Source organism: Gigantopelta aegis, chromosome 6, assembly GCF_016097555.1.
Source record: "Gigantopelta aegis isolate Gae_Host chromosome 6, Gae_host_genome, whole genome shotgun sequence".
Lineage (NCBI taxonomy): Eukaryota > Metazoa > Mollusca > Gastropoda > Neomphalida > Peltospiridae > Gigantopelta > Gigantopelta aegis.
The window spans coordinates 33,131,542-33,145,404 of record NC_054704.1 but is presented as its reverse complement, the minus strand read 5'-3'; the positions used below and the strand labels follow the sequence as shown (position 1 = coordinate 33,145,404).

The following is a 13,863-nucleotide window of genomic DNA, read 5'->3' as shown; positions in this document are numbered from 1 at the left end:
TTCAACAAAAAATAAAAACGATTTTAAAAAAGAAAATGTTTAACCAGTTTTTAGTAGTACATTGTAATTCTGAGAAGATGTGCTTGGGTCATATAGCCACGCTGACAGAGTAGACTAGGGTTCTTAGTTATGGTACATGCTATTAGTTTGTGTTTTCAATATTTACAGAATGTTGGAATTTATTGGCCAAGCACACCAACTGTGTCCAGGTATGGACCTTTTGAAGTGGAAAATCTGCAGCACGAGGCGACAGAGTTCTTCAATATTATTACATTATCTCTCGAAAAATGGGAAGACAATAAAGTATGTTGTTCTTTGTTATAAAATGTATTAGAATTGTAAAAAAAATGTGTTTTTTAACGATGCACTCAACACATTTTATTTACGGTTATATGGTGTCAGACATGGTTAAGGACCACACAGATTTTGAGAGGAAACCGCTGTCGCCACTTCATGGGCTACTCTTTCCAATTAGCAACAAGGGATCTTTTATTTGTGCTTCCCACAGGCAGGGTAGCACAAACCATGGCCTTTGTTGAACCAGTTATGGATCACTGATCGGTGCAAGTGGTTTACATCTACCCATTGAGCCTTGCGGAGCACTCACTCAGGGTTTGGAGTCGGTATCTGGATTAAAAATCCCATGCCTCGACTGGGATCCGAACCCAGTACCTACCAGCCTGTAGACCGATGGCCTAACCACGATGCCACCGAGGCCGGTAGAATTATTGTAATCAAAATCAATGAGAATTACGGTGAATGACTGTTTATAATAATACAGTGAAACCTGTCTAAACCGAACCCTGAACATACTGAAATCCTGTTAAAACTGGCCGAAGTTCATGGTCCCGAATTTTCTCAGGCCGTTGGATTTCACGGTAACAATCGTTTCCGGTACTATGTCGGTAAAATCACAGAACCGAAATTTCGTTTCCCATTATTGTTATATTGAGTACAACTATTTAACAAAAATAATATATATATATAATTAATTTTTAAAATATTTTGTTTCTGATATCACACTACTGGAGAGTATGTTTGAAACAATCACAAGACCTGATTCGGATTGTTGTGTTAACTGAACTTTTCAATGTTCCGGTTCAGGTAAACCCGAATCAGAGTTTGAACATGTGCTCAATCAAACGCGTTACACATTTGGACCACAATTACTGGCACTAATTATTTGTTGTATATCTTTTAAATATAGGGGTCAATAAAATATAATTTTATAGAAAATATTTAACCTTCTGACTACTATCACTGAGGTCAACAGAAGTAGACATCACGCATGTGCTTGAGTACTGAAAGTGGCATTATGGGAGGAAATGACTTCAGCCTAAACTATTATTTTTATTTAGTTGTCAAAATCACAAGAGCATGCGTATCATGAGAGGGTGTGTCAGAGATTAACTTTATATTGAGTTTGAAAACATGTCTCTTTGCACAGAATTTTGCGATAATAATTTAAATCAGTGATATTAAAAATGGGTTCTTATGACTTGTTTTCACTGAACCTAAAAACAGTTTACTATGGGTTCCCATGATTACAAGGCACGGAACTGAAAAAGTGTTTCACATAAAATTTGAAATCCGAAGGCCTTTTTTTTCTTATTTAAACCATGTATTAAAAACTGATAAAACAGAAACCTGTCAATTTCGAAAACTTGATTGATTTTTTGCTCAGAAATGTAAAATCCTTAATTAATTAACCTGACCAAACCGATGTAGTGTAAATGAAGGACGCACTCAACACATTTTATTTATGGTTATATGGCATCAGACATATGGCTAAGGACCACACAGATATTGAGAGAGAAAACATGCTATCGCCACTTCATGGGCTACTCTTTTCGATAAGCAGCAAGGGATCTTTTATATGCACCATCCCACAGAGTGGGTATCACATACCACGGCCTTTGATATACCAGTCATGATGCACTGGCTGGAATGAGAAATATCCCAATGGGCCCACCGACGGGGATTGATCCCACACCGACTGCGTATCGAGCAAGCGCTGTACCACTGTACCATCCCGCCCCTAGTGTAAATGAATAAAGCGTTAATGAAAACATGACTTCCAGAAAAACAATGAATCCAGAAAACCATGCATACGGTTTTATTTCCCAGATCACCAATTTCTGCTGTCTCAGCCCAACTTAGCAGACGTCAGAGTAATTAATGCTCGATTGTTTTCAACTGTACTGTGATGCAATGCAAATTCTTTTCAGCTTCAGACAAATCTCACATTAGGGTTTCCACCTTTGATTTTAGGTCAATGCACTTTGAGAATGAAATACTGACACACTGAGAGTAAAATACTACAAACAACTAAAATTAGAGTGAAATATACACACATGCCTTAATTTTTACTTTATACACAAAATACAATTTTTTTGGTCTTTTCTGCGATAGAAACGAGATAATACGCACGCTGAATATTGCTAAGAAAGATCGAACATGTTTCGGCCATCACAGGCCAGTGGTAGGCGGTTGTGGAATAGCTGTTTATTTATGTTTTAATGTCAGTTCATAACTAAGAAAGATACATATCAAAATTGGGATTTAGCAACGTTCTTATTAGTCCTTGTTGCTCCGACAGATACATTAATTCAGCAATTATCAGACATGTTTGTTCAGTTACGAATTTGATATCAAGGGAAATAACTCTGTATTCTAAAACACATTCCTCTAAACACCGGATCCTGTCAAAACCGGATAAATATTAGGTCCCCAGCATATCCGGTTTAGACAGGTTTCACTGTATAACCGGGCACTTTATCAATGAGAATTCCCTCAAACAAGGATAGTTTTCATGGTTCTTTTTTAAATATCAGTACACAACATAACCACTCTAAACAGGATGCCCTTTAAAACCAGACTTTTATTTAATCACAGGGTTGTCCGGTTTAGAGGGGTTTCACTGTTATATAGTTAAATTACGATATGGCTTTAGTAATCGAAATAAAATCAGGTATATTTTATCTGTATTATTTTAGTTCAGGGTTGAAAATTAACATGAAAACCAAGGTCGCCAGCAGGGCCAGTTGAAGAAAAATCTTACTGACTCTTCTCAAATTCAACTGGCCCTCCAATTATCACATTGGAATTTAACTTCAAAGCTAAAATTAAAACTAGAGTGTTTTTTGTTGAATAATAACTGTCTGCGTTAAAGAAAAATTATGAATTTATGTTTAACATCATAATGAATAAAGTAAATCTTGATATAAAAACATGTTAAGTTTTAAACCCATATCAACTCAAATAAAAACAAACAAATTGAAAAAGAAATCCATTATAAATAAACGTTTCTTTACATAGTACCATTAAATTAAACATTAAATCTCCTTTTCAGTACAGGGTAAAAGATAATGCAGTAGAAACAGACTAAATGTAGAACTGCACGTACTTTAGTAAACTAGTCTGGGAGTGGCAGTCCTCTTTGTGGTGATGCAAGAGGGATGGAATAAACTTTGTGGTGATACAAGGGGGTGAAATTCCCAGCAAATGATTTCCTCGGGAGTGGCTGTTCTCCTAGTTAGAGATCCATGGAATCATCTACTGTTTTGCCAAATGCCCATTCTACTCTGCTTTGTGCAGAAATATGGTATATTGGTTTTTCTTTATTTTTTCTTTATTTTTTTTCTGTTCTTTGCAGAGCCATAAGAAGAGAGAAATAAAGTTGTTCCAGTGTGTGTTTTGGCCACATGGTCAGATTGTTCCACGGTCAGCTGTTCCATTGTTTACCATAATGGAAAATGTTCAAACAGTGCATCAAGGTGGACCAGTTACAGTTCACTGCATGTGAGTGTTGAATTCTGTGACTATTAATAAAATTCATTACATTACAGTTGAATTCTGTAATTATATAAAAATTTGTATGTGGACTATACAGGGAACTGACTAGCTAAAAAAAGACTCATGTATTTGCCTTAATGATGATGTTAAACTTTGAATAAATTAAATCCATGGGTTTCATGTTGAATGTAAGTATTTTTGCTCTCTTTTTTTTTGTTGCAGTGATGGTGTTGAAAGATCTGGCCTGTACTGTGTTCTGACAGCGATTATTGACCGACTAAAGATAGAACAAGATGTTAGCATTGTACAGACCATCAACCAAATGAGAGCATGCAGAAATCAGCTGATCAGAAGTTATGTAAGTAAATTAACAAAGTAAGACTTTATACCAGGGTATAAAATGTTTAGAGACTAGACACAAGATTCTAGTAAGAGTCTGAGACTTTAATGTCATGGCAATGCTATACAAATTTGATTCTACACATTAAGGTCTTTTAAGTACAGGCCTAGGTTATTAAAGCTGTTATAGTCATGTATTATGTTCATAATTCAAAATTATATAATTTTATATCTTTCTCCTTGGGTTTTTTTCAGACACAGTTTGAGTTCTGCTACAAAGCTGTGCAGGAGTATTTTGAAAGCTATTCCCTGTACTCCAACTTTGCTTAAATCGGCCTCACATTGTGTTTTATCATGTGTCGAGAAAGCGGCAAATAGTGATTGCCGAGCAGGAATTGCTTTAAACATGTAGCAGCTTGTCTAGAATTGTAACCATAGCTCCACTGTAAGAGCTGTCTGGTTGGGTATCAAGGAACTTGTCTGTTTAAAGTTAATCTTATAAAATTATGATACAGTTAGTACATTTATTTGATATACAAGAAATATATAGTTATATTTTAAAATTTTGTTTTATCATTTAATGATTTTTAAAAGTGTGGTTCAAACTATGGCAATTAAATAAACTGAAAAGGTTTTTACAAACTAATAGTTTTTCCATTCTGCTGTTTTGAGAACATGTCCTTAAATATAATATCATTTTAAAAAAATATTCTAAACTTGGGACATTTACTGAATAGATAAAAAACAGAAATTAATAAATAAAAAACAATTTTTATCCAGTTTGCCTTTTAAATGCTATAATTACAGTATTACATATTAAATATATGTGAATATGACTGCAGTCTCTCAACACTAGGTTAAAATGGTCATAGATAGTAAACAACACTAAAATACTTTCATAAATGTTTCAAAGTTCTAAATGATTATAGCATATTATTATGTTGTGCATTTGTTAGTCATCAACTTTAGAAGTCCACTTTAGGTTTTAAACAAATACATATTTTTTAATATTGTATTCTAACATTACTGTTACTGTTACTTTTTTAAAGTGCCTATATTCAAAAGAGTTTCACACACTAACATTAATAAGTTCCAAATCTGTAGTTTCTCAGGCAGTTTTGATATAGTGAGTGTTAAGTGTATTAAATATATATTTAATAATATCAGCAGAATCTTGATGTTTAGCTGCTTTGTGTTCAGTGAGATGCCCACGGTGGTGGTGTAATGTTTCTCCCACCCCTGACATGCTGGGGTGTCATTAAACCTATGTTCATTCATTCATTCCCAACCCTGAAACCAGCAAGTTCACGAAAACCGATCAGTGGTGTAGATTGATCCAGAATGTGTTTAACATCAAGTCTACATTTTCTGAATATTACCTTGTATCAATTGTTCACTGCTTGTCCATCTTTATTTTATACATATGCAAGATTTATAGGCAGCTAATTTTTGTGATTGTGTTTTTGGTACATTTTAGGCATTGTGTTCTGAAACTGTATGTTGAAAGTGTTCAAGAGTTTTATAAAGAATGTCAAGCTTCTTTTAATGAAGTGATAATATTTTTAAAGATGAATTTTACCTTAAATTTTCATGAAATTATTTTAATGTGTTTATATTGCAGATTGAACCATCCTTCCTATTTCCCCAAACCATAATAAATTTATGTGCTTATAGTCAGTTTAAGTTGATTATGTCTGTATACAAATATTATATGATCAGTTACAATCTACTACATCTATGTTTAAATCTGGTTAATATATTTATATATAAAGAGTTCAGGCACAAAACACGATATAAACCATTTTCTATCTAGTTTTTAGGTAAAGCCATTATTGTATATCAGTAAGGGCTAATCATAGGCCCGATGATTTGCTGCAAAATGTGATTGATCGTTATGAAATTGTATTTGGTAAATCCCGGGTTTTTTTTTATCGAAACGCGATATACGCCAATTTAAAAAATCAGTTTTACTGAAAATGAGAAATGGATATATCGCGTTTTGCGCCTAAACTCTTCATATATTAACCAGATTTAATCAGTCACTCAAGTGTCTTTGTAAAACAGGTGGTTGCTTAATTCATTAATACAGATTTGGTACTATAGGCAGACCTGTCAACCCTCCCGGATTCAGCGGGAGTCTCCCGGTATTTGATCAAATCTCCTTTCACCTGTGCGGGAGACAGTTTCTCCTGTTAAATGACATTTTTGTAAGCATAAAAAAAAAATCTATCCTCTTTTGTCAAAATAACAGAAGGGAAGTAACTGCCTTTTTTTTCTCATTCGGAAAATGTCGACTACTTTCGGTTTCTGAGAATGTAACAGGCCGAATTGTCCCGACTGTTTAACCTTTGCCGAAGTGAGAATTGTGGGATAGCCTATTTATATTGTTAAAAAAGCACATGCCACATGGAGTTTATAAAATGACGTGTTATTATAATGTTTGTTCATCGTAATGGCTACGAAGCGTGTTGCCGCTAATTCAACAGGCTGTGTATTGACATTCAATGTTGCCATATGAAAAAACAAAACTATCCAATTTAGTTCTAATAACACCTCTGAATTGTAAAATGTCTTCCCACTGGATTACACAATGCAACTATGACAAATCTGAACTGCCAGACTCCGAGTTAACAGCGATACACACGATGCATGTTAAAATCACATGTCACAGCAAGACAACGAAAAGACCAATTAGCTGTATAAAGTTTATAAACATACTTGTGTCAGTTAATTTTGTATGTTTGTGTGGTAAAATGTTGGTTATAAGGGTACACTTCAAGAAATTAGTTTTGTACAATTAAAAAATGTTGTGTTTGACATTGACATAAAGTTACTCACGGAAATGGGTATAATTCCGGTATATTTCACACGACATCCGTAATGAGGTTTTACTTATGATTAATGAAGATACAATGTTTATTGCATCATTATAATGATTTTAAATAAGTACCACGCCACCGTTCCTCATTATAGTAAAAACTGAAAATTAATTTATAAGATTTATATAAATTTGTCTTTGGTACTTAGGTACACTAACCACAAATGATAATGTAACGCAGCCTGTAACGCAACCTGTAAGGTATAAGTGTAATACCGTAAATGTACTAATTAAATTTTTTATTTCTTGTTCATGTTCTTAACATTTTTGGATAAAATATATATATATTTTTTAATATGTATTAAATCATAATAATATTTAAACTTTAAAAAAAAAAAAAAAAAAAAAAAAAAAATATATATATATATATTTTTTTTAATGCCAAGATCTAAGGTTAAGAAGTATATATGACATTATAAAATATTCATATAACTTATTGTAATAATGTTTTTTTTAAATCTTGCGATTTTGGGTAAAATTGTGTGAATTTAAAAAATCTCCTGCTTTTTCAACACACACCTCCTGCTTTCTCTTGACTAAAGGTTGACAGGTCTGACTATAGGGACCAGAATAATGTGGCATTTGTATGATGACAACTGTAACAGGTAACATCTTTAGCAAATTTGATATACAGTTGCTGTAAGTCAGGAAATGTTACCAAGCATAAAAATTTAGCAAATTTAGTAAAGCCATACAAGATGCTAATATTTTATGACACTGAATTAAATAGACTGTTACATAAAACTTCTGTTGGTGCTTAAATTGAAGACACAAAAATAGTTTCATGCTATTGATTAAACCAAAGAATAGCAAATAATAATTGTTAGTTAGCAAGCACATTACTTCAATTTTCTACGAAATTCAAATCGTCTGTAAGCTGCCTAATATCAAAATATATCAAAAGTATTATTCCCTATTACTTTATTCCCTATTACCGATATTATATAATAAATGATATATTATTAAGCTAAAAACATTTAGTACCTGATAAGATTATCTCGCTAAAGTTTTATGTTGCTACTATGTTACTTCTATGGACTTCACTAAATTTTAAGATCCCTAATATTTTATGATTTACACTACAGTAACTTTTAAAACTGAATTATAATAAATATTCACATCAGTGCTGTTTTACTTGGTAATTCAAATTAAAGTGCTACTGAATCAGTTCACCTGTACTATACTCTTTATCCTCCATGAAATTCTAATTGCTATTTTAGCATTACAATTAGATGAAGATTTGTTTTAAATATTTTGTACTTAAAATATGACTCATTATATTATGTGTTTTGGGGGTTTTTTATGGAGAGAAAAAAACATCAAAACCCCCAATTTATAACAATTTCTTTTTTTTAACTTTTTTACTATATTTATTATCCCCAGAAACATAGGTGATGTCAGTGTTGGGGAGCCGTGATTCATCACTTACATGTTTTCATCTTTTACTTTATCTACATGTATATGAGGAAAAACACTTGTCTATTTTAATATTTTTTAATTTTTTTTTAAATACACATTTTACAAACAAGCATTCATTCATACAATTAGCTATTTCCACTCATGCTTAAAAATACCGTGTGAATTTGTTGTACTGTGTACACAATAGAAAGTTCTGAAAAATGTGTAATTTTTCATCCTATTTTCTTTTAAAGTGTTGCATATTTTTACCATTTTTAAAATTAAAATCCTCTTTTCTACATTTAGAACAATTTGGTATCTTAGATGTTCAATATTCAGCAAAATATTTTTCAGTTTAACATTTATAGAGATAGAATATAGAAAATAAGATGAAAAATTTCAATCCTAACAGATTTTTGTACTCCAAATAATATAAATTCTGCATTTAATTTGAGATTCTCAACATGAAGACTGTTTGTTTTGATCCATTTTAAAAATTGTGACCAAGCAATTCTCACAATGGTGCAGTCCCAAAATAGATGACACAAAGTTTTGGATGATGATCAACAAAAAGTGCATCTATCACTATCAGATTTATTGATTTTATACATAAATCTATTGGTAGTGAGAATTCTGTGTAAAGAGTCTAAATTAAAACCACAAAATCCCCAATTTGTAACTGAATACAGGGGCAGTGTAGACCATGGCTGCACCACTTTTTTTTTTTGTGGATTATATTTGTTGTATCTGTGAAAATGTACTTCACAGGTGAATTTGAAAGGAGAGTCTGGCAACCGAGAGCCATACCACAATTTTTTTTCACACTGTGCCGCCTCTGGAATATCTTGGTGTAATTATTTTAGACAGTGTTTATTTATCTAGTTAAGTCAGCTAACTCTGTCACTTGTCCTTTTGTACCATTGCTGCATAAATTCTTTAGCATTTATATTATAAGGCCATCCATGAAAAAAACTAAGTGGTTGCTGTGTAACCTGACTGATATACATGTACATGTATATCACCCTAAATCACTTTTTTATGTTTATAATTTCAAATTATTATTATTATTTTTTTTTATATTATTACATTAAAAATAAATATTTGAATAGATGCAGTGTATGCCAATTGTTCCATTGGTACAATGGAAAGTGAGGTTTAAGGAAAATTAATTTCTTTTTTAATAATGCCATGAACTAACAAAATTTGGAAAGAAGAAAGTATCTTTTCTGGCATATTACTGCTATAACAAATGTATGTTAACAGAATATTAACTGTTGCAACCACTTAACATGTTTTAAAAAATATATGGTGTTATACATGTAGCATCTCATGACCATCGCCAAAATAATATCTATCACTGTTAACTAGGTGAATTTGTCACTTGTCATCCATTGTTACTTGTATGTAATTATAGTGTAGTACTTTGTAATAAAATTACTTTTTATATATACATATACCGGATGATATTGTACAATTTTATTTTTCATACCACATATTTTTAATCTATATTGATTATTATGTACTATGATGATAATGCATGTATTATCTGTGCTTTATTTTCATCCCCCCTCCTCTTTTTTTTTGTTTATGTAAATTTCTGAGTTTTTATGTACATTTCTGGATTTTGTTACAAATTATATTTTGAGATTTGTACATTTCCGCACAGCAAATGTAAATTTCTGGGTTTGTTGCAGATTTAAATATTTGATTTTATTACTGTACAGAAATGAGATGTACATTTATGGGTTTGTTATAGATTTAAATTTATTACTGTACAGAAATGAAAAAAAGAAAGAAGAGTCATTTCTCGGTGTGTGCAAAATTAAAAGATAAATGCATTTCTGGGTTTGTGTAGAATTAAAAGATATATTTTTTGTGGGTTTGTTGCGAATGTAAATTTAAAATGTGTAATGCAGATGCATCCTTAGTCATTACATACCAACTTACAGTATTAAAAAGTGTGTGTTCCTCCTTTCTAGATCGGTCTTCCCCACCAAACCGTATTTGAATAGTCTTTGATTGTGTACATCTTGTTTGTTGCCACCTACATGATACATCCACTTTAAATTTGTATTGATTCTTTTTGAACATTTATGATACATTTTTACCTGTTCATTATTTGTTAAAACCTAGCTACATATACTATTATATTGGATATATTTTTTTTATTCTGTTGGCAGTAATGAGACATAATTATAGGATACTAAAGGAGCCTCCATTTTATATGCAGTTTATATGGCCCCAAGAGAAATCATTTTGATTTGACATATGAAACTTGTTTGTGTTTGATTTGATACATAAATTTGAAATTGTAGCCAGTTTAATTTACTGAGATGTACATAATATTATATTGCTTGAGGAAGGTATTAAAGGGACATTCCTGAGTTTGTTGCATTGTAAGATGTTTCCGACTAATAAAATATTTCTACAATTAAACTTACATATTAAATATATTTTCTTGTTTAGAATATCAGTGTCTGTATATTCAATGTATTTCTGGTCGTCTTAATATTTGTAAGAAGCCCAAACTGGATTTTGTCTTCAAATAATTTTGTACGTACGAAAAAACTATATTTTTGGAAGAAAAAATAATAAATTTAACCTAGTACAAATATTAGAAGATCAGAAACACGTTTAATATACAGCTACTAATATTTTATGCAGAAAAATATAGTTGATATGTAATTACACTCGTTAAAAAGTCTGTTAGTCGATAACATCTTAAAAATTGCATCAAACTCAGGAATGTCCCTTTAAAAAGTTATTTGCTGATTGGGACATGGGATACAACCACATTCATGTTCAAATCCAGTGGTAAAATTAGGGGATAACTGTGTTGTATTTGACCATTTGTGGATGTTCATGCTGGTTTTACAGTCGCAAATTGAGTTTTACTGGCAAAACCAGCATTAACAATACAATGAATGAAGACAACATTAACAAAAACCTGGTCCATTACTATTGTGTTTCAAGTCATCCGCCTTATAAAATAATTATAGCACAAGCAGTTTAATAATATATGGTTTTACATGTAATACAATTGCTGCTCCTAATATGGTTTTTGTATTGTTTTATACAACTATACCAACCATTATTACCGATTTTACTAATTCCAAATATTCATCACAACTGGTGCTCGATAACAAAGATTCATAATTCGGCGTAGCTACCATTACTTACTTCTGCACTCCTGTCAGTGTCGCACACATGATGTTACACAAACATTTATAAACAGCATTTACGTCATAAAAGTTAGAGGAGCACATATTTTGTTTCAGAAAAAGATTAAACATTGGTATTTTAAAAGTAAGTAAAGAGCGAGTAGTTGCATATGAATATGTAAATAGACTCTTGGGGAATACCCCCAAATTTCTGACAGGTTCATGCTTGTTTTACTGCCGCTGATGGATTGGATTAGCTAAATTTGGCGTTAAATCAAGAGTAAATTAAAAATATTTTTTAAAACACATTTGTGATAATAAATTTTTGTAAAACCTCTATAACATTGTCCTTGTAAAACATAACATTTATGTTTAACAAAATGTTCACCAAAATATTTAAAATCATACGCAGGAATGTTGTTTATGAGCTTTTTAACAGTGTTTTTTCCAATTAAGATTCAAGCATGCAGTCTTGGGGACACAGTCCAGTATATGGCAGTATTGAGCTTTCAGCTTTTTAAAGGTCGTTCCAGCTTTTAGTTTTAAATGGCATCTCATTCCTGCAATCATGATGATTATATTTTACTTGCCTTTCCTCAAACGTTTCCCTAACCCCAACTGTGTACCCAGTTTGTAAATTAAAACCCCCATTTACATAATTTCTTACCATAAGTACACAAATGTATTAATGCTTGCAAAATAGTAGGTCTTGTTGTTTGTTAGAGCCTAGAGAGTACATTGATTTGTTTATATTTTATCAGTATTATGCTACTGCAAAATAATTATTATAATTTTGTGTCATATTTTAACCATGTTAAGTTGTTTATTTACTCTAGAATAGTTTTTGTATAATACAGCTTATATTTTAATATTTGTTCATTAAATAAAAAATAAATTGTTTTATTTTCTATATTTTCTATATTTTCATAGTGTTGTTATTGTGAAAAGATGATTCAAGTTTTTATGTTCCATTAGCATTAGAGATGGGCGTTGCCAAATTTTTTGTATTGTGAATTATTAGAATTTATAAAGTGCTCTAATTTTATGTATATTCAGTTTAACTTTATAAAATGATACACCAGTCAACCATGATTCGTTCCGAACAAGTGAAGCTAATTTTTCTTCTTCTTAAATTGGTAGTTTATATTTGAAAATATAATAAGTGTGCATTAACACACATGCAAAATATATAAGTGCAATATACCGGTACGCTAGAAAAATATCGCAATATGTATTGTTCACAATTTATATTGCGGTATACTGGTTATACAGAACATCTCTAGTTAGCATGTTATTGTTTGTATGTATACCGACACAAATATTTGAAATATACTCATAATTATAAGGAATCACACAAATTGTAACAGCTAATGTTGACTGCCACGAAAACCACCAATCCAGTGTGAGGACGTGACTGTTACTGAAAGTCAATTCTATACTTGTGACATTCAATACCACATTATAACTGTGTATGAAAACATTACTATACTAGTTCCAAATTAAATTTGGTTGGTATTTCCATATGTTCCTTTATTTATTTCCATTGGTATACATACTATATACATATATGAAAAGTAACTTATATTTTAATGGCCAAAGAATATTTTACTAAAAGATTTTTATGTGACATAAAAATTATATTGCACAGTATATGCAATTATAAACTAATAAAATTTGAATACCTTTAGGAAAAGAATGTTTGGTATACATTTTGCAGACTTGACAGGCAAGTGGTGGAAGGAAATTATTTTGGTGCATCAGACCAAAATATAATTCATACAGCATCATATAATGGTGATATTTAAAACAAAATTAGAATAATTTACCATGATATTGTAATTTTATTTGAGCAAGTCTTTTCAAGTTTGATTACTAGACCCCTGAAATGACACATTTTGTTTTCTTCTTTTTTTCAACATTAATACTATTATACCATTTAGCTCAAACCCCAGCTACTTCATGTGCCCAATATTTGAAATGTAAAGACCAACAGACTGCAGTTGGGTCATTGGCAGGATTCATGAAGGGGTGGTCATGAGAAAACTAGACAGGGAACTTGATAAGAGTATGTATCAGTGTGGTGGTACAATTTTGAACAGCTCGTCTGTATTTTTTTCTCTTAGACAAGATAGTTGGGGACCAATGCATCTCTCGATGATTCCTTGATGGTTTTAGGAATAATGATTGGCTTGTGATATATAATAATTGGGGTATTAATTAACACTCGTCGCCACACCACAAGCAAGTAGAAATTGCTATAGTAGAGTACAATTTAAATGACACTTGTAACCC

The 13,863-nt window shown here is 31.5% G+C and overlaps 1 protein-coding gene across 2 annotated transcripts in view; it reads left to right on the top strand.

Moving 5' to 3' along the window:
• LOC121374157 (receptor-type tyrosine-protein phosphatase epsilon-like) overlaps positions 1 to 6,336 on the top strand; it is a 45,408-nt gene extending 39,072 nt beyond the window's left edge. Inside the window, exons 17-20 of one of the 2 annotated variants that reach the window (XM_041501125.1) lie at positions 169 to 303; positions 3,656 to 3,801; positions 4,018 to 4,153; positions 4,390 to 6,336. In XM_041501125.1, the coding sequence (XP_041357059.1) occupies positions 169 to 303; positions 3,656 to 3,801; positions 4,018 to 4,153; positions 4,390 to 4,464 (492 nt within the window). In that variant the 3' untranslated portion in view covers positions 4,465 to 6,336. Of the gene's footprint in view, positions 1 to 168; positions 304 to 3,655; positions 3,993 to 4,017; positions 4,154 to 4,389 lie in introns of those variants that run through there. The other variant, XM_041501127.1, reaches the window with a different exon arrangement.
• Positions 6,337 to 13,863: the final 7,527 nt, after the last annotated feature.